The following is a 26,611-nucleotide window of genomic DNA, read 5'->3' as shown; positions in this document are numbered from 1 at the left end:
AACATAGGAACTCTTGGTGACCAGAATCAGTAGTGACGAAAATGGGTCTGGTTTCCTGGGTGATAGGTCCAGAGCTGGGGAGAGACCCGTCAGCCAAATGTACTTGAAGGCTTTGCTTCTTAGTTTGAAGAGGAATTTGTAGCTCTTGAGCCAGCGTGATGTCCAAAAAACAGCTACATGCTCCAGAATCAATTATAGCTGGCAGGCGAGTTTCCTTTTCCGCTAGCTGTAGGGGGATGAGGAGGGAGACATAAGTCTTGGGTGCACTGGTAACTTGATAATTCATAACAGATTGAGGATAAAACTTATTAGGTCTCACAGGGCAGTTACGGAGAAAATGACCTGTACCCCCACAGTATAGGCACAGATTGGCTTGCAGCCTATGTTGCCTCTCCTCGGGAGTAAGAGGAGCGCGGACCAGTCCGAGTTGCATAGGCTCAACTTTGGGAGTAGCGGTGGTTGGAGGAACTGGAAAGGGGGTCAGCTTGGGAAGCACCCAGCTGGATCGAGGAACCTAGAAGCGATTTGAGCGCCGTTCGCGCATGTGCCTGTCTAGCTTGGTGGCTGATTGGATCAATTCCTCCAGAGTTGCAGGGGTCTCCACCCTAGCTAACTCATCCTTAAGGACTTCCAACAACCCCTGGCGGTATTGGTACTTCAGGGCAGGTTCGTTCCAGCCGGTATCAGCGACCACTTCCGGAACTCCACTGTGTAGTCCTCAACCAGCCTTCGCCCTTGAGACAGGTTCTGTAAAATGGTTTCAGCAGTAGCCGTGCGCTGTGGGTCATCATAAAGTTGTGCCATGTTTTCAAAAAAGGTATCTACTGAATTTAGAACAGGGCTCCTTTGTTCCATCAGACTGTGGACCCAGGCTTGGGGTTCATCCACCAGGATGGAAATAATGAAGCCCACCTTTACTACTTCAGAAGAAAAAGTCCTGGGCTGAAGAGCTAGGTATAGGGAGCAAGCATTCTTGAAAGCCCTATATTTTTTGCGATCGCCTGCAAATCGCTCCGGCATAGGGACCCTAGGTTCAGGAAGGGCCATTACCACAGTTGGATTTGATGAAGGCTGAGGAGCAGGGGGCTCCACTGGTGGGTTCCGCTGTTGGTATGGGTGCTCCAGAGAGTTGCTGAAGGCGACTATCAATTTAGGTGTGGCCTTCTTGCAGTTTCTGAACTGCATCGGTGAGTGTGGAAACCTGCTGGCACAGTATTTCAAGTGGAGAGCGCGCTCTGTCGGCCTCTGACATCTGGCTGGTTTGTACTGTCAGGTAAGTACTTACTGAGGCCGAGATTGATTCGCCCTTGCGACTAAGCGCAGTCTGCCCCCTGGAGGTGGAACTGGGAGCGGATGGCACGAAGAGTCACAGGCTACCAGCAGGTTGGATAGGACTTGCGTAATACTCCTTGAAGGGTCCTGGTAGATGTGCAGAGACTGGTAATTCAGAAGGTCTGAAACAGGCTGAGGATAAAACACAAGGTTAGCAGGCAGATCCGGGACACAGGCAGAGGGTCAAGCACAGGAGAAAGCAGGTAAGTCCAGGTCACAAGCAGAAGTTCAGGCACAGGAGATAGTAGGCAAATCCGGGTCACAAGCAAAGGTTCAAGCACAGGAGATAGCAGGTAAATCCGGGTCACAAGCAAGGGGGTCAAACACTGAAGACAAGGCAGAATCCGTATAAACAAGCCGTTGGTCGGGTCCAGGAGAAGAGCAGAGTAGTCAGGGACGATCCGGGTCAAGCAGTGATTCAGTAGGCAGGAAACAGGAAACAACTCAGGAAGCTGAAGACAAACCAGCAACCCGTCTGAGCACCTGAGTGTCTTTAAATAGGCAGCCAGAGCATCACGTTGAGCGTGTGCTAATACGAACACGCGCGCGTCGTGCCATTGGGCATGCGTTTGTTCCGGAAACCCATTCAGCTGATACGGCCGGGTTGATTATTTCTCTGACGCATGATGCATGTGTTTTTTTTTATAGGATGATCTTTGCTCAGACACACACACAGTAACTATCCACATGCTGTGTCTCCTGTCAAGACCCTTAAGACTTTTCTTCTAATCACTCATAATAATATATACATATTTATTCTAATTCTACACTGTGGTACACCATCCCATGTTCGCCATCTATGAGTTGCTATATACATATCTTATATAATTTAACATATCATTGTTTTTTTCCCCTTTATACTATACCATCTGCCATTTTACTCCTATTAATGAGACCCCTGCTCCCATCCTGTGGAATACTATCCACAATTTTAATTATTACATTTTTATATAAAATCTATTATTTTTTTATTAAACAATATCTGGTTATAGCCCATTTACATAATAAAGGTTACGTAAACATAGCCAGTGATGTCATATTAATACTGTATATAATGGTATTTCAGATGTACCTAATTACAATCTAAAAGCCCCCCCCCCCCCTTTTTTCTTAATAATTACTACATATCGCTAGTGTGGTATAATTTCCATCTATATTACATTATATTTATTTCCATATCACAAATGCATATTGCCATTGCCTTTTTGAATGCACATATGGAATATGTGGCATATACGTGTGTGTGTGTGTGTGTGTGTGTATTTTTTTCTATCCAAGAATGTATTTTGCCTCTATCCTTTTATTGTTTACAATACGAACTTTCCACTAGATGGCAGCACTAGGTATGTATAAATACTAGTACATCCAGCTCATCTGAACTAGCTTGAAAATGGAGCGCGCATTCCTCCCACCACCAGTGTGCGCCAGCCCAGATACATGTCGCGATCACGCCTGCGAGGTCATCCCCTCTAGCACTGCGATCCAGGAAGTGTTCCAAGCCTCTTCTCTAGCTCTCCACCACCTTACCATCTTTCTGCTGGCCGTGAGAGCCCACAGAGCGGCTGAGACAGCTGAGATGGCATACCTTCTACTGACCAGTGTAATGGATGCCCACAGAGCATTTACCCACAGATGTACCCTTCCTTGTTTACCTAGATGTAAGTTACTATGTGTTTTTTTTAATACACACTTTACAGTCTAACTCAGAGGCGCCTGCATTTATTTTTTCTTGAATATCTTGGAGACCTCTTCTGCTTCCCTGCTAAGGCTGGCCCTGAATCAATAGACTATTTTTAGGCTGCATAGCAGCCCACTGGCCACTTGGACTTCAGTACTATAGGATCTGTTTCAATACCAGCACCACATGTATATTTGTTAGTTGAAATCTTTTGACGAACTGAAGTCTCTATATCAGTTACCAAATAAACATTTTTTTAGTTATATACAGTTAAGACACGCATACCAAGTGCAATTTAAACATGTCCATTCTGCAAACATGTCCATGCTCCATTCTCAGTGTCTTCCCTCAAATCTGTTAAGGGAGGATTATATTCAAAAGCCTCTATTATTTATAAGTTCCTTTTCCCTGAGAGTGATCGGCTCATGAGTGTGTGTAGGTCTAAGTGGGTGTCAGTAGTTCCTGATTTGGACACAGGAGATTGGGAGGATGTCTGGGATGCACCCTTTACCAGACTAATTTCAGCCCATGACCAACTGATTCATTACAAATTTCTGCACTGTATATATACTACCCCAGTGAAGATAGCTAGAATTTTTGGTTTAATTACCTCTTCTTGCTGCCGTTGTTCTGCAAGGGGGCTGAATTTATGCATATTTTCTGGGATTGTCCTGCTATACAGAAATATTGGAAGGATATTTTGATGTGTGTACAGGAGGTGACTATCTCTATAAATCCTTCTATAAGACATTGCATGCTTGGTTTGTTGGATGATTTGGCCCCTTCCACAGCTATATGGACCCTACTTATGTTATTATTTTTTCATGCTAGGAAATGCATAGTTATACTCCTCCATCTGTAGAGTCCTGGAAGGTTTCGGTGAACAAGGCCCTACCCTTTTATAAAGCCACATATTTGAATGTGGGGGTGGGAGGCGCTACTTAAGTTTGATAAGGTTTGGGGGGATGGATGACTTTTCCTCTCCCTGTAACAGACTAGATTTAGTTTTTCCGATATGTACCACATTGACCCTGATAGGGCAAGTTAATGGGCTTTCTGCAATAATAATGGTAGGCCTCACAGCTTACATCCTCCGGGGAGTGTGGGTTGTTTTTCTCACATGGATTCTGGTTGGTTGTGTGCGGGGAGGGTTGTGTCCCTTCTGAGGAGGGGGTATGGGTCGAGTTGGCAAGTTTCAAAGGCATTGTTCATGTTTCAATGTAATGCACTTCTTTTTGTGTAATACTTATTTTTGTTTAATTTTTGGGACGGCTTACTGTATTGTGGTTGGCAGTACTTAATATTTCAATTGTATAATATACTTGTTTATTTAAAATAATAAAAATAATTTTCCCAAAAAAAAAAAAGAAGAACAAATCAACTTCCCATATTCTGTATATCACTAGTAGTAAAATGATCTGCCCCAAATGATCTTGTCTGGGCCCCCCGACATGACTGGTAAATGATGTGTGAGCTTGCGGTGTCCTGCCACTGTCGGGTGGCCCCAGCGGGGTTGCTAGCCACGGGGCTCTGTGCTGAGGGTGCCTCTCAAATACAGCCCAGAGCCTGCACTACCATTTTTATCTATTGAGAATTGGACAAATTGAGTGGAGTTTACCGGTACCAGAAAAAGGACCAACACTACATAATAATACTAATTTACTTTATTGCAAAATATATTTTACAAGAAATTACTAGGTTAAAACATGTGTTTGTACCCTATAAAAAAAAGAAGATTAGAGCTCTCATTAATATAACTACTTATATGATATCATAATAAATCTCTGTTACTACTGGGTCAAAGAGGTTGACATTTCGCTTTATGCTTCCTCAGGACCTTATTCCCCTGACCATAAACAGAGATCCTGTACAGGAAAGAAAGAAGGGAATCATCACATTATGGTCTGATAATAAGTGCAGCATAACATTTTACCAAAACAATCCCAATGAATATACATGGAGATACAGTGTGCAAGAGGTGCCACTTACAGATGGAAAGGAGCCCTATTAAAGGTGGCGTGCCTAGATATATTTATATTTATATTTATATATATATATATATATATATATATATATATATATATATATATATATATATATATGTTCTATAAATATAGAACAGTAGTAGCAAATGTATTAATAGCAGCAAGGCTGACTATAACAAAACTATGGAAATCTAACGAAGCACCAAATTTATCTGATGTTGTTATAAGGTTGAATACACAAGCTCAATATGAGTTAATGTTGGCATATAAAAATTACAACATGGTCAAGTTTGAGAAATTGTGGCAAATATGGATCAGTCACCCTAGAGCTTCTACCTCACTCAAAAACATGAGCTGCAGTTCTTAAACCATATTTTAGTATTATTCCATGAGTAATATCAAGGCTTCACAGTTCTCTCTTTTTCTAATTTCTTGAATTGTCCATGATAATGTCATTATATTAGTTAGCGCCTGTTTACAGTTAGAACCCAATGGGGTAAACAGGAGTGTTACTATACTGTTTATGTATGCTTTAATTGATCATTTGTATGACTATTGTCCATTACTTTGATTGAGATTAGGATGTAAATGTTTTACTGCTGTACCTGATTGTTATATACCAAAACCAGCTGCCTTTAATTTTTCTGTTATTTGTATGGAAATTTCAATAAAAATTCTTTAATGAAAAAAAAAAAAAAAAAAAAGGTGGCGTGCCTAGTTTTATCAGGAGGAGGTTCACAAGCAATATCTTCTATCTTCAATATCTGCTCAGCCATTATAAGATATAAATAAGGAAACTGTCCCAGTAAGGATTGACGACCAAATGCAGACTCACCAACAGATCAGTATCCAGGGATCCAAATAAGTATTTAATATGTATGTTATATGGCCACCAATTTTCTTCACATTTGCATCAGATCATTCAGCCAGATAATCTATAGGGTATGCATGTAAATACAACCAATAAGCTACAATAAGGACCTCCTTCAAGATGCACAAAGTATTCATTATTCGAGCCAAAACACTGACACTCACCTCACATCACTTCCTTTAAACAAACTGCAGCGTCCATTGCTGCCCATATCATAGACCAGCCTTAATAAAGGCTGATTTTGGTGCCAAAATGGCCAAATAATTGAATGATTAGTATCAGTTGGAAAGAGGGAGGGCCGGGGGAGCAATACCTATGATGGAGCATCCAAAAATACCCATATAGTGCCTATGAGCAGCACCATATACTCGTCGCACATGCGCCATGTATCAATCGCGACTAAGTCGGAAACAAAAGTCAGCGCATGCGCAGAATCAAGTAAACAAGTGAATAAGAGTATGCACATAGTGAACGTAGCGTGTGAACGGATCCTTAGGCTTTTAGATAGCGGCGAACAACTGTCAGATGGCAACACTTGATATACAATGGTCCTTTTAAAACAAAAAGATCACATACCCTATGGTCTCTTGTGTTGGCTTAAACAGCATAGAAGCATGAAGCTCAAAGTAGACTACACCAAACATTAACATAATAGCGAACACAGAAAAAAGTAAGCTTACTTAATATTTACAAATAAAAATTGTAATTGCAAATAGGTTCCCCCTACTGCAACCACCCCAACACCACCACATTGGACTAGCAGGGGCCACATTCAAGCCATCCTACTCCCAGATGTTTTGCCATGTAGGGGGTCCACTAATTGGAACCGCATACAGGAGCACCATGGCAGGCCACCATCATGCACATCTAAAGTAAATTTCTGATGTAGCAGGTGAAATTCTCAACCTGTATAGATTATAGAACTTTCTAGATACTGCACTTACATCCAGGATCTCTTGTAATCTAATATTTCATATTAACATCAGTTTCAGTACAATTTATAACAAAAAAATTATTGTAGCTCATAATTCAATCAATTGGTTAAGATAAACAGAGCATATTATAATGCATGCAGATATACAGGTATAATCATATGGGATAAGTGAATGAGATTGTCATGAAGGAACATGAGGTATAATCCCCATAAACCTGAGAATTAACCCAAGAATGTTTTTTAACTGAGGGCCTCATTGAGACCTGGTGGACTGGTAGCATTTCATTTAAAAATCCCAGGTCTCCCTCTGTAACAATTTTCTGTCCACATTTTCTCCTCTTGGATCTTCAAGAATCCTCTCAAGGACTATAAACTGAACCATAGAAGTTTCATGCTTATGTTGAAGGGCAACATGTCTCCCAATTGGGGTATATAATAGATTTTTTCTAATATAGTAAATGTGATCGTAGATCCTCCTCCAGAAATTTCTGTATGTCTTTCTGACATAAAATGATCCACATTTACAAAGTGCAATATATATCACACATTTCATTTGACAATCAACATAATATTAAATTCTGTGTGTATTTCCGTTTGGAAGAGTGAAAGATGCTCCTTCTCGGATCCAATTACAGTACTCACACATACCACATTGATGCATGCCCTTTCTTAGTTCAGTAGTCACTGGGGATTCCTGGAAATGACTATGAACTAAACGGTCCTTGAGTGATCTGCATTTTTTGTAAGTGAGCTGGGGTTGGTCCCCGATATACTTCCTCGGGATAGGGTCACTAGTTAAGAGATGTCAATGTCTATCCAATGTTTTTTTCACTATGCCATGGTTGTTGGAATATGTAGTAACAATCCTCACAGTGTCTAGCTGTTTATTTGTTTTCGTGCCAAACAATAATTCATGTCTACTTTTTTGACATGTTTTATTATACGCTTTTTTTAGAGTTGTTTTCGTTTTACCTCTTTCTAGTAACCTTGTTCTCAACGATTTGGATTTCTTCAAGAAATCTTCTTAGTTGGAGCAATTTTGACTAATCCTTAGGTACTATGAGTAGGATATACTTCTAATTAGTGGTTGGGATGGGCACTGGACGCATAAAGTATAGTATTTCCCGCAGTGGGCTTCCTATACAAAGAAGTGCCTAGTGTTCCATTCTCCTGCTTAAATATATTTACGTCCAAAAATGATATTGATCGTGAATCACATTGCATCTTTAATTTGAGATTGTAATCGATTGCTAGCTTTTCCATAAACAGTAGCAGGTCAGTTTCGCTCGAGTTCCATACCATGAAAACATTGTCTATGTACCTGTACCAGCATATAATGCTGGACAGGCACATAGTCAAGGAATCATCGGCGAACAAAGTACGCTGCCACCCCCGCAGGTACAGGTTGGCATATGATGGGGCACAGCATGTTCCCATTGCAACTGCCTGCAAGTGGAGGTAGTGGAAGCCATCAAATGTGAATACATTTCCTGTCCAAATGTGATGCAGCAACTGCATCACAAAGGCGTTGTAAGGTTGGGTCACCAAATCCATCTCATCCAAGAAAGTCTTAACTACAGAGATTCCATGTCCATGCGGGATACTGCAATAAAGGGCCTCTACATCAGTGGAGACAAGTATACTATCTGGAGGTATAATAATATAAAATTTCTGTAATAGATCCATTGTGTCACAAATATACAATGGGAGTTTTAGCACATGGGTCGTTTAAAGGTATCCATCAAACAACTACCTTTCTCAGTTTTAGCACCTACTCCCGATATGATTGGATGTCTGGGAGGTTTAACAATGTCCTTATGAGTTTTAGGTAAGGAGTAAAAGCATGGAACCCTTGGAAAAGTTACCTTTTAAAGCCTGAAAAAATGTCCCTATCAATAATTCCATTCACAAAGGCAATCCCATCATATTCATCATTAAATTCATGTATTTTTTCTTCTGGTATAAGGGCATACCCATCTCTATTTGATAAAATATCGAGACACATTTCCAGGTATTTCTTTGTATCCATTACCACAACATTTCCGCCTTTTTCCGCCATCTTTATAGTTATATCCCTGTTGTTTTGCAGTTGATTGAGTGCCTGTTGTTGCTCAAAGGTGATATTTTTATCACGAAGAGCACTAAAATGTAGTTTTTTAATATCAGATGTAACCTAGGACAAAAAGGTCCAAATGTTGGGGTTCGTTTTCAAAGGGGGAAACTGTGTGGATTTTTTGCAAAACCTGGAATTGTTCATCAGGGATTGTGCCTGAGGGGAGACCTCCGGTTGGGATTCTGGGGGACCCCCCTCCGCAGAGCCCCCATGACAGTATTGTTCTCATCCAATAGATCCATAAGATCCTTAAGGTCCATAAACTCTCTTACCGTGAAACCCTTCCACTGTTCATGTTCAATCAATTCTTGTTTTTTCTTTTTCTTTTCTTTATCATATATGTATTTATATGTCAATCTTCTAGCAAAAAGATTGAGATCTTTGACTGCCTCAAATGGATCTGCCCGTGAAGTTGGACAGAAACTAAGGCCAAGGCCCAGAACTTCAATTTCAAAGGGGGAGAGTACCTTGGAGGATAAATTAATGATCTTTAACTGATCATTCCCTATTTGCTTTTGTACACATACCGATCCAAGTTGTGAGGGACAGTGTGCTTGTTGGGCTGATCCCGTACAGGGGGAAATAATTGAAAATCCTTCTCTCCACGTGACCCATCACCAACCATTGTTAAAAGAACACTTAGAAAAATTCAACAAAGATTTAATATATAAAAAAGATATTCAATTTATTAGGGCCAAAATGGCATTGAACGGAAAATATGCCTATAGATGGCCACAGCAGGGTGGGAAGAAAATTAGGAACAATCAGGGAGGATATAAGGGTACACGTAAAAGTGAGATTGATACTGCAGAAGGTACTGTCTAAAATTCTAAGGATCCGTTCACATGCTACTTTGCATGCACATATTCCTATTCACTTGTTTACTTGCTACCGCTCATGCGTGTACTTTCGTTTCCGACTTAGTCGCGATTGATACAAGGCGCATGCGTGACGAGTATATGGCGCTGCTCATTGGCGCTATATGGGTATTTTTGGACGCTCCATCATAGGTATTGCCCTCCCGGCCCCCCTCTTCCCAACTGATACCAATCATTCAATTATTTGGCCATTTTGGCGCCAATACCAGCCTTTATTAAGGCTGGTCTGTGATATGGGCAGCAATGGACGCTGCAATTTGTTTAAAGGAAGTGATGTGAGGTGAGTGTCAGTGTTTTGGCTCGAATAGTGAATACTTTGTGCATCTTGAAGGAGGTCCTTATTGTAGCTTATTGGTTGTATTTACATGCATACCCTATAGATTATCTGGCTGAATGGCCTGATGTAAATGTGAAGAGGATTGGTGTTTATATAACATACATATTAAATACTTATTTGGATCCCTGGATATTGGTCTGTTGGTGAGTCTGCATTTGGTCGTCATTCCTTACTGGGACAGTTTCCTCATTTATATCTTATAATGGCTGAGCATATAGGGGTCTCTTTTGACTATTATATTATTTTGTTTTTATACCTAGGCACACCTATACCTAGACTCTAGTCGACAGAATATTCTGGCATAGAGGAATTATTTCCCCACAAATAGAGCTTTCTTTTGGTGGTATTTGATCACCTCTGCGTTTTTTATTTTTTGCGCTATAAACAAAAGAAGAGCGACAATTTTGAAAAAAAGCAATATTTTTTACTTTTTGCTATAATAAATATCCCTCATTTGTATTCAAAAAAACATTTTTTTTCCTCAGTTTAGGCCGATATGTATTCTTCTACATATTTTTGGTAAAAAAAAAATCGCAATAAGCGTATATTGATTGTTTGCGCAAAAGTAATGGCGGCGATCTGTGTTTTTTTTTTATCGGGGCTGCGATATTGCGGCAGACAAATTGGACACTTTTGACACATTTTTGGGACCATTGACAATTATACAGCGATCAGTGCTATAAAAACACTGTATAAATGTCACTGGCAGGGAAGGGGTTAACACTAGGGGGCGATCAAGGGGTTAACTGGTGTGTTCTAACTGTAGGGGGGATGGGACTGACGAGGGAAAGAGAGAGATCGGTGTTCATAGTTAGTATAAACACACGATCTGTCTCCTCTCTCCTGAGAGAACCGGGATCTGTGTGTTTACACACACAGATCCTGGTTCTCGCTCTGTCACAAGCGATCACGGGTGCCCGGCGGTCCTCACACCCGCTGGGCACACGGTGTGGCCCCTAGTGGCCAAAAGGCGAAGCGACGCAAGGTAACGTAGATTTGCCCAGCCGAGCCAACCTGCCGCAGTAGAACTGCGGTAGCTGTTCCAGAAGTGGTTAAAGCCCTCTTCTTGATTTTATAATGTACAAACATGTTTTAACCTAATAATTTCTTGTAAAATATCTTATGTAATAAAGTCAATTAGTATTATTATGTAGTGTTGGTCCTTTTTCTCCTCTCAATTTGTCCAATTCTCTTTAAATCTTCATATGGATGTGGTACCCCCTTAGCCGATACATTCTATATATTATTTTTTATATACCATTTTTATCTATCTAGACATTGTTATAAGTTCCTGAAGAAGTGCAAAGTCGCTAAACATGTCAAGCTGGATCCTGATACCCAAGGTTGCAGCATCTCCCTGACGAAGTGATACTTTCAAGTCTTCTGTACATCATTACCAGTCATGTTGGGGGGCCCAGACAACCTCATTTGGGGCATATCATTTTATTACTAGTGATACATATGTGAAGTTGATTTGTTCTTATAAGCGTTTTATAAATTTATATTTGGAATAAAGACAGTCGATTTTAATTAGGTTGTAGTTCTAGTGCCTTCAAAGTCCATGTCTATTTCCTTTTTGGTATATTCCTTTTTGTGGCTGATCTCTAGGACCTGGTACAGCTATAGAAGTATATGTCCACAATTTTCATCCTGTGGTGCCATATTTTTCCAATGTAAGTTCATAGGATGGCTGTTATTTGAATAAAGTCTAAACTTTGCACTGAAATCAGTGGTGTTGAGAAAGGCAAGAGAGGTCCTGCAATAGATACACATTATACTGTAAAGAACTGTGGCAGCACATCTCCTAACATCCACTGTGTGCCACTAATTTCAGAGCTGGGTGTGGATTGCATATAGCCATGAGTACTCCCCTGGATTATAATGGATTTAGAACTCTGGTTTACTGAGCACATACATTTCTGAGGACATGGAAAGTGAACATGTTGGGATAAATACTTGTACTTTTTGATTTAGTTTCCCAAAGGGAAAAGGGAAATTGTAGTTCAGGAAGCAGAATCTGCATATGTAATGAGTGAATATGGCTGTCCCTACGTACAAGCAGAGTTTATAAAACATTACACAATTATTTACGTGAAACTAATCTGTCCCACTTGTGTATGTTTTGGACATTATGAATATTTTCTTATATTTTATAAAAGTAGAACAGTTTTTTTCCTGTGGAGCAGTCCCATGTTTTTTAAATATATAATGTCATACTAGAAAGTTGGATTTTTAGAGAGTTAAGTGTCATTGGGTCTCTCTGAAAAGAGCTGGAGCTTAAGAAAAATAAATACATTTTATGAGTTGTCATACTGCTTATCCATTTCTATTTTGTTGCTCTCCAAGTCCATCTCTTTACAAGGGAATCTTCTCTTTAGCATAGTGGATGATGTGAAACCCAACTCCATCATCCAGTCATGTGCAAGCAAAAATTAATTTTATTTTATTTTCCTTTTTTTAAATTTTACTTGCATGTGTTTGGATATTCCTTAAAAAGTGAATTTTCACCACATTCACTAAGATGAAAATTAATTTGCAAAGTGAGCTATTTGCCTTTAGTAAATCAACTCCACATACTTTGTATACACACATGTGGAATTTTACTGTACAGTATACTGAAATTATTCCACAATAGTTTACTGTAGTGAGATAAAGTTTTTAGCGATTGTATTTAGTTCTGCACTTTACTGATATATTCTAGACTCTTGAAGTGATATTTTTATGCAGTGTAAGCAGCTTGTGCTATCAGCTAAAAGGGATGAGTCATTGGGTGTTAAGGAGCCAGCACCCACCAGCATTCTAACAATGATGAACCATCCTTGCTGTCGGCAGGGGATTCCCTGCTGACAGCAGAATGTAAACAAAATAAACAGCAATACAGACAGAAAACATTGGTCTTGGTCTCCCCCACTCCATACCAGACTCGAATGGCCCCATGCCAAGAACAGCAATCTGTGGGGTCCCCCCAAAATCCATACTGGACCCTTATCCAAGCATGCAGCCCAGCAGGCCAGAAAGGGGGGGTGTCGATCGAGCAAGTGCCCCCCCTCCTGAACCAAACTGGGCCACATGCCCTCAAAATGCCACCCTTTGTCCCCATGTTGATAAGGACAAGGGCCTCTCCCCCAAAACCCTGGCCCAGTGGTTGTGTGGGTATGGGAGGTAGCTTATCAGAATCTGGAAAACACCTTTAAACAAGGGGTTCACCACCATATCCCCCCCCCCCAGTGAATAAGTATGTGATACATAGTACCCCTTCTCATTCACCCCAAAAATTTCAAAAGCACATAAAAACACAAGACAGCCCTTTATGTAGAAAAAAAAAAACCTCCCGATGTGAATCCGTCAATCATGATGAACGAAAAATTTAAAAAGCTACGCGCCGAACACTACTGCTTTCATTCCTTAACATTCACTGAATGACAGAGCAGCTTCCCCTGCAGCTAAATAAACAAAGAGTGGGGTCACCCAGTGACATCACCTGGTGAACACGTCCCTATGAAGGCTTTAAGAGGCCCTGTCCATAATGTCATAGAGACAGGGTCACGTGATGTCACCAAGTTACTTCACCCCCTATGATGACACATGCCACCCCTTGGAGACTCCACCCTATGACATCAAAGGGTGGGATCTCAGAGGGCCTACACGTATTATCATTTTTTGTGTTTTTTTTGGTATGGGGCACCTCTTAAAATCCATACCAGGCCCTTTGGGTAAGAATTGGGGTGATCCCCATACTGTCTTTTATTTTTAATGGCTCTTTTGTTTACATTCTGCTGTCAGCAGAAGTCCCCCCTTGACAGTAGGGATGTCTCATCATTGTTAGGACACCACCAGATGCTGGCTCATTAACAACCGGTGACTCATCCCTGCTGCTCACAGCAGGGATGAGTCACTGGTTGTTAGGATGCTGGCAGGTGCTGGCTCCTTAACAACCCATGACTCATGTCTGCTGCTGACAGCAGGGATGAGTCACTGGTTGCTAGGATACCAACAAGTGCACACAAAACTGCATCAAAAAAGACAAGCAGATGCGATCTTGATGCATTTCTATTGAAGTCAATGGATCACAAAATTACACTGTAATGCACCAAAGTAGCACAGGCCCTTTCCACAAAGTCTCATCACAGATGCACTGCATTGATGTGAACAGGCACCATTGGAAGCATGTCTTTTCCATTTCCATGCGATTCAGTGCAACCCAAGCCGTATCTGAAATCGCACCCGTGAAAACCAGGCCTAATACTGTCCCTTTAGTTGCCTATAGATAGCAAGTATTAATATATTTATCTATTGTATATTGGATTAATCTACATTTTTGGTATCCAAGGACAGTGCCAATAAGAAATAGGTTGCCTTTGCTATAGAGTAAACAAACTTACATTAGTGTCACCTTTTATCTAATGGTACTGTACAGTGGGCATGAAAGCATTTTTTTGGGGGAAACAAATAATATCTCTATAAACTTATGTTCAACAAAAATGTCATATACTATCTGAATTGTTTAAACTCTGGTGCTGCAGCATAAGGTTTAGTTTTTCTGATAAAACCGTTAAGGTATGCTTTCATTTTTTCCACTATGAATAATGGAGAAGCTGTGTTATTAAAATTTTCCTTTACATATAAAATAATATTCTGACTTTATAGCCACCAGCATCCTGGGCATAGTGAATGCAATATATTTATATTATCAGATTTAAATTGAGAAAGAATATACATCAAGCTATGTATATTGAAAAAACGTGTTCCCGTATTGTCAGTACAAGAAAAAATATTTTTATATCATACAAGTTAAATATTTATTGGGCTTCAGAGATCCAATTATAAGCATATGAATGAGTGTTATTGATTTAAGGTACAAGAATTCACTCAGTAATACAATGGAAATGTATTTTTTTGACAGAAGACAAATGCAAAAAGAAGCCTGTTCAATTTGATTAGCAATTTTATTATGGTACAAAAGGTTTTATTTGGTTTATGTGTAAGTTTATATACAGACAACATTTAAAGCCATTGCAAGAACTTCAAGAAGGTTGTTAAAACGGCAATTTACAACAATAAAAAATCCAATATATGTAAATGAGAAAATCATAACATCGCATGAAAAGCAAAGCAGTAGGCAAAAAGCAACATGATGTGCAAAGTAAAAAGGGAAATAATATTATAATAGTAGAATTTGGTTAAAAGTATTAGTATGGAAATAGGATGAGTCTTATGGATCCCACAGGGGAAAAAAAAATGTATGTATGATGCTTTCTTGAAAGTGGACAATTTCCTCATTCATCATGCTATTCTGTATTCTGATGATATTGAGGGAAAAAGGTAATTGTCTTTTAACCAGGAGGATGTGATTGTCTCAAAGGCAGTGGAAATAATGTGGGAAATGTATTTATAAAGCCTAACAGGGAAAATCTCCATAAGATGGTATTATAGAACACTAAAATGAATATCTCACAAAAGATATTAAGCATCAATTACATCCCTGTCACCTGCAGCCTGCAGCCAATGGCCAGTTGCCAGAAAGCCTGATCCTTATGCTCAGCAGAGCACCAACACTTCCTGGTAGCGTCAAAACTTGCTGCTTCATCCCTCACCCCAGATATTCCTATTGACCCATCACTGTAATGGGCTATCTCCCTAACCAATAAGAATGTGCATGAATTAGTATTAGTTTGGTAAACTTCAGCCTTTACATCTAAATATACAGGTAAGCTTCACATATTGTACATATTACATATTGTAGACCCATCTTTGAACAGGGCTTACTGCACCCATGTGGGAACCCAGAGAAAACGCTCGGTAATGACCCCAAAAGCAGGCTGAGGATGCCATTTAAAGCAAGGCTGGCAATAAGGCAGCACTTCAACTTAAAGTGGATGTAAGCCCTCACATATATCCAGTCAAGTGAACAGCCTCAAATGATACACAGAAATGAAACAAATCTCCCTACATAAGTTTTACATACATATCTGCTGTCTTCAGCTTGCTATATTCTTTAGAATTCTTACATCGTGTTAGAATTTTTACTTCCTCATTCAGCAGTGGGAGTGTAGACTTGGCTTACACTGTGTGACAGCTGATTGGAGGAAAGGCACACACCTCCTCTCCACATAGGCAGAGGAACGAAGATACTTTCAGAACTGTGCTGTGACAAGACAAGCTCTCTGCTAATCTATTTATAGCACCCACCCCAACACAAATTTCAGGCTGGTTTTATCTCCCTTCTCTTGTCAGAAGTTATCATGCTGATAACAGAGGAACGAAACACCAGAAAGACACGGGATTCAGGGGTTTGGAGAGAGAAAAGTAAACATTACAGATATACGTGTCCAGGTAAAATTTCATGAATCGGGTTTACATCCACTTTAAAAGCAATGCTTCCCCTAAAGAACACATTTACCTTTGTCACGACCCAGGTCTGAACCTGCAATCGCTGCTGTGTTTACCAGTGTCTCTTCTTGCTGAGCCACCTCAGATGTTGGACAGTTTATTGTCGAACTACTTTATTTACACAATCTTGCCTTATGTTTTTTCCTCTTGAACCTTGAACCCTTTGTTCCTTCTATGAACTTCCTATTAAAGCCATGCCGTTGCACTTCCTGTTTGCCAGATTATTGTGCTCTCTCTCCAGCTAATATCTTGCTCCTTTGCATACCTGCAGCTGTCTATATCTCCACTACTACTGGTTACTGACCTTGGCTTGTTCCTCGACTATGCTTCTGTTGATCCCAACCTGCTACCACTTGTTACTGACGTTTAGCTTTTTTTACTGACTATACTTCTGCTTAATCCCAACCTGCTATATGTGCTACCTCCTGGTGGGCTGTCCTGAGAGCCGTGACCTGATACTAACATACAGCAAAATCCATATCTACCAGTGGTTAACCCATAATGCTCTATACACTGTGGATACCAGGTCCTCTAAATGCTTCATCACTCTTCTCTCATTTTAGTTGTGCAACATTTTTGAGCTGGTTACGCTGAGCCTGTACCAGACTCCACCAGCTCAATAACCTGTCATCTACTTCTCAGGGACATTGATTTGTACAGTGTATTACATTTGAATACTAGGAAGGTTGAATTGAGTACATAACCGACGCCTTTTCTTTCCATGGGGCCCCACTGCATATTCCGTGACTTCCAGGCTGGGTCCCTTGGACAACCAGTGCTGCAAATCTGACCCAGTATTGGGGTTATGAATGCTAGGAAAGGAGCATAAGCACACAAGCTCTTTCCCTACCAGGGCCTTCCGTCACCTTTGCCAAGTCAAATCACTTCTTGACCGGCTGGCTGTTTATGCACTTGACACTAGTACTGTAGTCATTAGCTACAGCATTATAGTCTCCTCAGAATGGTTTCACTGAACTTTAGACATATATACTGCATCTTCTGTACCTAGTCTTGTCCCCTAAATAGCACTGTTCTTGTAATACGCCATGCATGCATCCCTTTATGATTGTCCTCAAGTAACTTCAGACCAGGTCAAGTTAAATAACAATAAACATTCTTTACAGAAGTTTGTTAGGGGTAATAAATGAACAGTTTAACAAAGATGTCTTTAATACACATTTCTGTACATAATCCTTTAAGAGCCCCTTAGTTAGTCCCCTGGTGCCCCGAATTGCCTCTTGAGGTAGTCACATTTTAAAAGATAAGTATGTTTTTTTTTTAAATTTCTGTTTCATACTTACCTAGGTGGATGCAGCATCAGACCGATGCTGCATCTGTCCCCTGCCGTCTCTGCATTGAGAAACGAGCCACCGAACATCGCCGATGGCTTGGTTCTCACAGATCCCCGAGAGGAGAGCTCTCCTCTCTGCTCCTCCACGCTCATTGGAGTGCTGACTGTGGAGGGGGAGCGGTCGTCTCAGCGTCTGAGACGCTGAGACTGCCATCAGTCAAGGCAGCTGGCGGATCCAGACTTCATAAGTCGGGACGACGTGCTGCCTTGACTGATGGCAGTGATGTCAGCGGAGAGCGGTCTGAAGTCAGTGCACTGCCAAAAATGGGTCACAGGAGTGCAAAATGAATTGCACTCCTGTGACCCAGAGGAGAAACCCAGCCTAAAAAGCTCAGGCTGGATTTCTCCTTTAAATAGGTAAGAAAGTCTGCAGAGCCATTTAGTGAAGCATAAGTCCATACACCTGGGACCTGAATGGGCTTCTACAAGGGGTGGTTTAAGTGCAAAGTAATGGATTGCATCCTTAGCAGCATGTCCTAGACTGGGGAGACCTGGAACAAAACCTCCAGCCATCTTGCTAACTAGGGTGCCCCCCTGTAAGGTGGTTCCCTACCTTTTTATGTGTTTGCCCCAGCAGAGCGTGGTACTTGTCCAAAAAGCTCAGGAAAACCTAGCCAGCAGAGTTAACCCTCACCTCTCAGGGAGTACCATCTTAGCAGGGCAAACACAACATACAGTGCTACATGGTTTCTTTAAATTCTAGCTATATACAATAATTACAAAACAATAAAACATTTTCAGTAAACATAAGACATTTAACATCCACCTGCTTACAGGTCTTTAAAGAGTATATAGTGACGTTAAGAAAAAAATATATATTGCGCTCAGTGTGTGTGAATAAATTCAAATAAATGATAAGATAGCAGCACTCACAACATTGTACACAACAACATCCAGATAAATATAAATAAAATGTGTAGCGCTGGCAAGTATAGATGTAAATCTGACATACAATATATTAACATGTATGAAAACAATATTTAAAACACCAAAATCCATATAGTACTAATTGGAGTCCTATGTGTCTTCCTGAATAATCTATGATCTGGGCAGATATACATACTGTAATTAGGGGTGAGTGTGCTTGGGCATAAAACATGCTCACAGGGCTGTTGAGTAACACTCATTCAGTAGCAGTTCTGCATTGTGGACCCTTGAATTATCAAATGTGGTTTATCACCACACTATTTCTCGGGGATATATAACACAGATTTTATGGACAGGATCTTAAAGGTGAATACAAGCTTATTTGAAGTTGTTTTTTTTTTTTTTAGATCACCTTTGGATGATTTCATATTGTGCTGTTTACAATCTGGTTAAAATCTGTCATGAACTTAAGTGGGATACGAACCGAGATGGCCTCAGAATTGCAATCTGGAATGCACTGTACAAACATAAAAGTATGGAAAATGATACCCGAGTCTTCGATGCTGAAAAAATTGCTGAGGTTTGTGTTGAAAAGGCAATAAAATCTGCATTTACTAAGCTCCTCCGTGTTACTGCATTTAGAGAATTCAATGATGTTTATCACAAAAATAACATTTTAAAATAAGTAAGCTATACAGAATAAAATGTCAGATGTTGACAGAATTCTGGGTGATACTGTGGGTTGTTGTTTCCTATCAACATTTTCAATTTTCTCGTCAAAAGCAAACATTCTGTGAACCATTCCTAAATGATAATGTGCAAAATATGCAAAAGGATAATGTCCAAATTATGCAAAATAGCTTATATTGGACTGCCTGACACTCTTAGATATAAACAAATATCTGTGTATTATTGGGATCCAAACATAAACATGAATAAATTAAATAAATTTAGATGTACTAATGATATGGGTAATATGCTTTAAAGTGATTGTAAAGTCTCATTTTTTTATCCTATAAAAATAACAAACATTTTATACTTACCCGCTCTGTTGCAGTAGATTTGCACAGAGCAGCCCAGATCCTCCTCTCCTTGAGTCCCACTTCTGTGATCCTGGCCCCTCCTTCCTGTTCAGTGCCTCCACAGCAAGCAGCTTGCTATGGGAGCACCCGAGCCAAGTCACAGTTCCCTGTGTCCACCGAACCTCGACCTGACCCTGCCACCTCTCTCCCCTGATTGGCTAGCTGACTTTGACAGCAGCGGGAGCCAATGGCGCCCCTGCTGTGTCTCAGCCACTCAAGAAGGAGAAATCTATAATCCCACAATCTGGTGACAGTGAACCCACTGCTATTAACCTAATCCCTTACTGTACACACGTGAAATACATTCAGTCCAGCAATTATCTAATGATAAACCCTGTGCTATTGCATAAAATAATGAATCTATCATACAAAAATTATTTGTTTCTATTTAAGAATTTTTTTATTTAATTTTTTTCTGTTTAAAAATTTAAGTGCAAATGCTGTTAAAAAAAAGTGCAAAAGAAAAACAAAAAGTGCTTAGTGCAAGAAAATATTATTTATTAGTAAAGTGCATGCATCAAAAATTCATATGTGTTCAAAATATTTGCAGTCCCTTTTGCAAACCCAGGAAAAATAATAATAATATTTTCTTACACTAAGCACTTTTTGTTCGCCGTGTCAGCACACAGTTTTTTCTTTTGCACTTTTTTTTTAAACAGCATTTGCACTTAGTTTGTTTCATAAAAACAAACCATTTTTGTATGATAGATGAATTCTTTTATGCAATGACACAGAGTTTATCATTATACATGATTGTTGGATTGAATGCATTTCACATGTGTACAGTAAGGGATTAGGCTAATAGCAGTGGGTTCACTATCACCAGATTGTGGGATTATAGATTTGCGCTGCTTGCTTCTTTTTTCTTGCCAATTAACTGGTGATCATAGGCATGCACAGTGGGTGTGCCAGGTGTGCCTGGGCACACCCTAATCACCCCAAGCGCATTAGCATTATCGCTCTGTGTGCAGGCAGGGAGATGGGAAATATCTCCCTCTAACCAGTTCTGCCATTCATGAAGTGCTACTATACTTCTCTTTCACTGTACCGGCTCTACCATAAGAGTGTGTGTGTCTGTTTGTATATGTAATATATATATATCACACGTGCATGTGTGTTTGATCTTTGCGCCATGCACCCTAATGCAATAGGTTACACACACCTATGCTGGTGATTTTTATCGTGTTTATTCACTAATTAGGGAAGAGATGTGAATTGTCAGAAAAAATGCAAAATCTAAGCCAAAGTGGCTGAAGTAGGAAAAAAAAAAGCTCTCATTTAAATATTTTTAGTTCAGCTTTTTTGGCCTATATTTTACCATTTCCCTAAAAAAATGTACCTCAGTTCACTGAATAGTGCATTAAGACAAAACAGATCTTTCTAAAAACATTTATTAAAATATTTGAATAAAATCAATACATAACACTGGATTACATCTCATTTTTTTTTTTTTTTTCCATTAGGGGGAACATTTAACAAAACATAAAAAAGAACATTTATAATATGAAAAAAGAGCATTCTCAAAAACAATAAAAATGATACAAAAAAAAAACCCCACAAAACAAAAATTGCAGTGAAATGCGATAATATGCGTTACTATGTGAAACAGTGATAAAATACTAATTCAAGAAGCTAAACGGCAAAAAGACAAATATGCATAAATGACTATCCCTAATTAAAAAAAAAAAAAAAAAATACAATAATATGCAATAATATGTGAAACAGTGATAAAAGTGCTTGAATCAAAAGCAGGTATTCATCTGATTTTACATTTTACAAAACAATAAAATAAGTCCCAAATAATAAAGTGCATGTGCATCAAAAAGTAATGAGATATGAAGATCACATGCTCAAAAAACAGTTCTTGAAAGTTGTGAACACAATTGTTCCTACCATCCAGGCATCCACCAGGAGTGTGCCTTAGCAGCTCACCTTAAACAAAGACCACAACAGGTCTAGTGGCGCTTTGGTATACAAATCCTTAATGGCAGTTCACGTTCCACTCTCCTCTCCTCAACCTTCATTGAAATCCACAGCTGGTCTGACAAGGCTTTAATATATGGATCCTTTATGGAAAATCACATTCTACTCCTCTCCTAAAAGCGCCACTAGACCTGTTGTGGTCTTTGTTTAGGGTGAGCTGCTAGCATATAAACAGGGAAAAATAAAACATTCCAAATTGTGCTCCACCAATGTGATATTAGGGTTAGTCACTCCTTGATTTCTACCTCTCTGAACTTCATATCAGATCTCATGGATACCATTCACCTCTCTGCACACCATGCCCCAGCAACAATTAACTACTTGCCGCCTGCTCTATAGCCGAAAGACGCCTACAGCGCGGGCCTTAATTTGCCGGGAGGTTGTCCATGGACGTCTTCCTGAGCAAGCACTGTCTGCACGTCCCTGCGGGTCGAGCGCGGGGCGCTCTGTGATCACAGAGTCTATGTGATCAGCCAATGACAGCTGATCACGTGATGTAAACAGAAGCTCAGTAATCAGTATTTTTTTCCCCTCACGCTGTCAGAGTGAGGGAAAAAAAAAGCTGATCGCTGTCTTCTGTCCTGAGTGATATTGGTCCCTCACACAGAAAGACATTACTCCATTTTCTGTGCCCACCAGTGTCAGCTGCTACTGCCCACTGTGCCACCTATCAGTACCCACCAGTGCCACCTACTAGTGCCCACAGTGCCACCCATCACTGCCCATCAGTGCTGCCAATCAATGCCCATCAGTACCTCATCAGTGCCATAGATCAGTGCTGCCTATCAGTGTCACCTATCAGTGCTACCCATCAGTGCCCTTCAGTGCCACCTATCAGTGTCGATTAGTGCGGCCTATCAGTGCCCATCAGCGCAGCCTATCAGTGCAGCCTCATTAGCGCACATCAGTGAAGGAGAAAAATTACCTGTTTTCAAAATTTTATAACAAACTATGAAACAGTTTTGTATTTTTTTCAAAATTTTCGGTCCTTTTTTGTTTTATTTAGTAAAAAATAAAAAACCCAGCAGCAATTAAATACCACCAAAAGAAAGCTCTATTAGTGTGAAAAAATATGATAAAAATTTCATTTGGGTACACCGTAGCATCACCGCCAGAAAGGAAGTAAGGGACCACTCGGTGCAATAGCATTGCACAAAGCAGGTAAGTATAACATCTTTTTTATTCTAAGACAAAAATAGCCTTGAATATTACTTTAAGGTGGAAGGTAAAACAAACCCTAACACATGAACCCAGTTTTGTTAGTAGAACTGTAACTGTAAAACTGTAATGCCCCGTACACACGGTCTGACTTTCCGACGGAAAATGTCCGATCGGAGCGTGTTGTCGGGAAATTCCGACCGTGTGTGGGCTCCATCTGACTTTTTCCATCAGATTTTCTGACACACAAAGTTTGAGAGCAGGCTAGAAAATTTTCCGACAACAAAATCCGATCGTGTCAATTCCAACCGCGTGGGGCCAATTCCGACGCACAAAGTGCCACGCATGCTCAGTATAAATTCCAAAACGGAACAACTCGGTCTGGTAAACTTAGCGTTCGGAATGGATATAGCACTTTCATCACGCTGCAATGTTTTAAATAGTTTAATGCAGCGCACTCTCTTCTTCTTTATAATGCTAGAAGAATGAAGTAGTTTTGCTGCTGATATTCACACAGACTTCTCACAAATTTCTTTCTTTATTATTTATCGTGATTTCATCAATATAATATTTTTATTTGTCACATCTGATTCAAAATTTTTTATTTTTTTATTTTTTTGGTTAGTATCTTTTTCAAGCCTGGTCTTTTTTTTTTTTTAAACTCCAGAATATTTTTCACACAGTTTTCACCTCATGACTTTTGCAAATTGAATGTTAACAAATATAACATACTATCATTCTGAGCCCAGCATTTTTCATTCTTGGCCCAATTTTTTGTGCCCACTACTGTGTATTGATATGTAAAACACTTTATTAAATCAGCAATTAGTGATCAATAATAACATCTAGGAAACATCATTTATTTTTTGACCAGAAATCTGTAGAACAATGCTATACCTGGCTCCAGCTGGGCTCCTCCACTTCTTCCTGGCTGGAAGTCCCAGGTTGGACAAGCCTCAGCTGGGATGGAAGGTAGGGTGGAAGGAAGAGTGGAGAGGGATTCCCTGACTTCAGTCTGGTCTGACAGAAATTGCAGTCTCTCATAGTACCACAGTCTGGGGACATAAACGTAATCTGCTGCAGCACCTGATCTCTGGAAATCCTGGACCTTCTTGCGCTCCCTAAGATAAGTGCTCCTCAGGCCACCAATTTTGGCTTTTAAATAGGGGATGGTTTCCATGGGGACCACCGGCTTCACCAACTCCAGCAGTTTCTCCAGCGCTGCCAGCCTCTTTGTTTATTATTGTATTGCGGGTGTTTCACCTGCCACAGACAGGACAGCTCCCTGTATTTGTCTATGAACAGGGGGAGGAAATTGTGGTCATTGAAGCCATCCATTTTATCTGCAAGATACAAGACAAACCCTAATGTCAGGCAAAACTCTCCTAATCTTGTCACAATATAGGCCTCAATCTAGAAGCAGTATAGGCCCAAGTTTAAATCTTACCTTCGTTATCACGATCAGCGCCTCCGATACTCCTTCCTCCCCTCACAGACGGTACGTACTACGTACGCGTGTTACGCTTTATATACAATGCGCATGCGTGAAACTCCACCCGCCCCTGATGTTCTTTCTAGTCTATTCCCCGCCCCTTCTCATTCGGCTCAGTGGGGAAGAGCACATGGAGGAAACACAGCAGGTGCGTGCTAATTACACCAACGAGGAGGAGGAGGAGGAAAGCCGGGAGCCAGAAACGTCCTGATCCCGGAAGAGACGATTTAAGGCCTCAAATATGTCCTTTGGGGAGATGTTGGAGATGGTGGACATCCTGAAGAGGGCCGACTATGACGGGAAGTATGGACCTTACCCCAACCCCAATGTCAGAAAGGCCAAGATAATGGTGAAAGTGGTCAAAAGTCTGCACCGGAATTTTGGGGTACGACGATCCAAGGATCAGCTCAGGAAGCGGTGGTCAGACCTCAAATTAAGGGAGCATGAGCAGTACAGAAGGATCAGGAGAGTGCTGCAAAAAAGTAAGTAGTTGTGCTGTGTTCCTATTCTTTATTTTTATTACGTTCGTGCTGCTCCATGTGCTTTTCTTAACTGCTGTACAGTTTAAAATGGCAACTTTCATGTTCATGGTCACATTGTTCATTCGTATGAAACATTGTTCATTCGTATGAAACATTGTTCGTTCAGCCTAGAAATCACCATTGTTTTGGCCATATGCATTTGAATACATTTTTGCTAGCCTACTTCTCTTAAAATAATTTTGTTGTGTAGATGGGTTTGTAACTAGAATGAAATGCATTCTGTGTAAGGAGAGGACACTCAGCAGCTGTTTACACATCTGGATGCTGGAGCACTAGTGTGGGACACAAGAACACCCTTTTTATTAGGGGGCCCACACAGGTGCTCCAGTGTCTACTATAGGGGTGTCTCCATCTGTGAAGCTTGTACAAAACAGGTACGTATTCAAGATTGTTTGAAAGGTTTTTAAAACAAACAATCAGCGCAGACCCCCCCTGCCAGGAGAGCCGCCGATTGGCTCTCCTCTACTCGTGTCTGTCAGACGCGAGTGAGGAAGAGCCGATCAACGGCTCTTCCTATTGACAGCGTGATCAGCCGTGATTGGACACGACTGATCACGTGGTAAAGAGCCTCCGCCGGAGGCTCTTTACCAAGATCGGTGGAGCGGTGTGTCAGACTGACACACCGCTCCTCCGATCGCCGCGATGCGCGCCCCCGGGGGCGCGCTGCGGCATGTTATCCTGCTGGACATCATATGACGTCCAGTCAGGATAACAGAACCACTTCCCGGACGTCAATCCGCCATAGGGCGGGCGGGAAGTGGTTAAAGACAAAGGTATAAGGTCCACCTATCAGATTCCCCCCCCCCTCATGGGCCATTTCTAAAATTTTATGGGGAGATATGTTTTGGACAGGTAACCCTCTCCACTTCATTGAGAGATGAATGCCTAAATAATGTGTATTAGTTTGGCCAGCCCCTCCTTACTTACACTATTGGCAGCCCACTGAACAGGTAAGAAGTGTCATAATACAAAGAGAAAAATACACACTGTACACATTTAAGCACATTTTGACATTCTGCTATTACCTATCAAGATAATAATAGGATACCAAAACTTTAAACAGTACCATTTGAAAGTATTCAGGCAGGCCCTTGCACTACATGCTTTGGGGAATTCATCCATAAATATGGCCACAAAAGAGGTGGGTATAGTGTGTATGGGTTTGGCAAAGTCATCAGATAGAGGATTGGTATCAGCTGAGTTAGCAGTTGGGGGGGAGGGAGGGTTCCAAATGATTTTGGGACACAAAAAAAAAGCCTCTGGCACTCTGCCTGAATTTAAAGCACAAATTACAATTTACGACATTTTAGGGGGTATTTAGGGTAAAGCACTACTATGGAGCTGACAAAATACATTGTTAAGTGACTACATGAGGTGAATATAGGGCCAGGAGAGCATGCTGGGGAGGTAAGTGAAGGCAAATATGTATGAAGGACAAAAAAAATTACCTAAAAAATCTAGCATGCATGAGGACAAAGGCGACATTCACAGCATATTACAATCATGGTAATTAGGGAATGAGGAAAGAAATACAATATATTATCAAACATTAAATACAATAAAATGTAATATTAAAGGATCCTGCAGGCTTCTCCCCATCGCCAAGTACCGCAGGGTG

The 26,611-nt window shown here is 40.5% G+C and overlaps 1 protein-coding gene across 2 annotated transcripts in view; it reads left to right on the top strand.

Annotated features, from left to right (window-relative positions):
• Positions 1-26,611, top strand: part of TMEM232 (transmembrane protein 232) — a 384,711-nt gene that overhangs the window by 134,942 nt on the left and 223,158 nt on the right. For both annotated transcript variants that reach the window (XM_073624604.1, XM_073624605.1), the window contains exon 11: positions 19,144-19,316. In XM_073624604.1, the coding sequence (XP_073480705.1) occupies positions 19,144-19,316 (173 nt within the window). The remainder of the gene's footprint in view (positions 1-19,143; positions 19,317-26,611) is intronic.

Source organism: Aquarana catesbeiana, linkage group LG01 (genome assembly GCF_042186555.1).
Source record: "Aquarana catesbeiana isolate 2022-GZ linkage group LG01, ASM4218655v1, whole genome shotgun sequence".
Classification (NCBI taxonomy): domain Eukaryota; kingdom Metazoa; phylum Chordata; class Amphibia; order Anura; family Ranidae; genus Aquarana; species Aquarana catesbeiana.
This window is presented reverse-complemented; position numbering and strand designations above follow the sequence as displayed.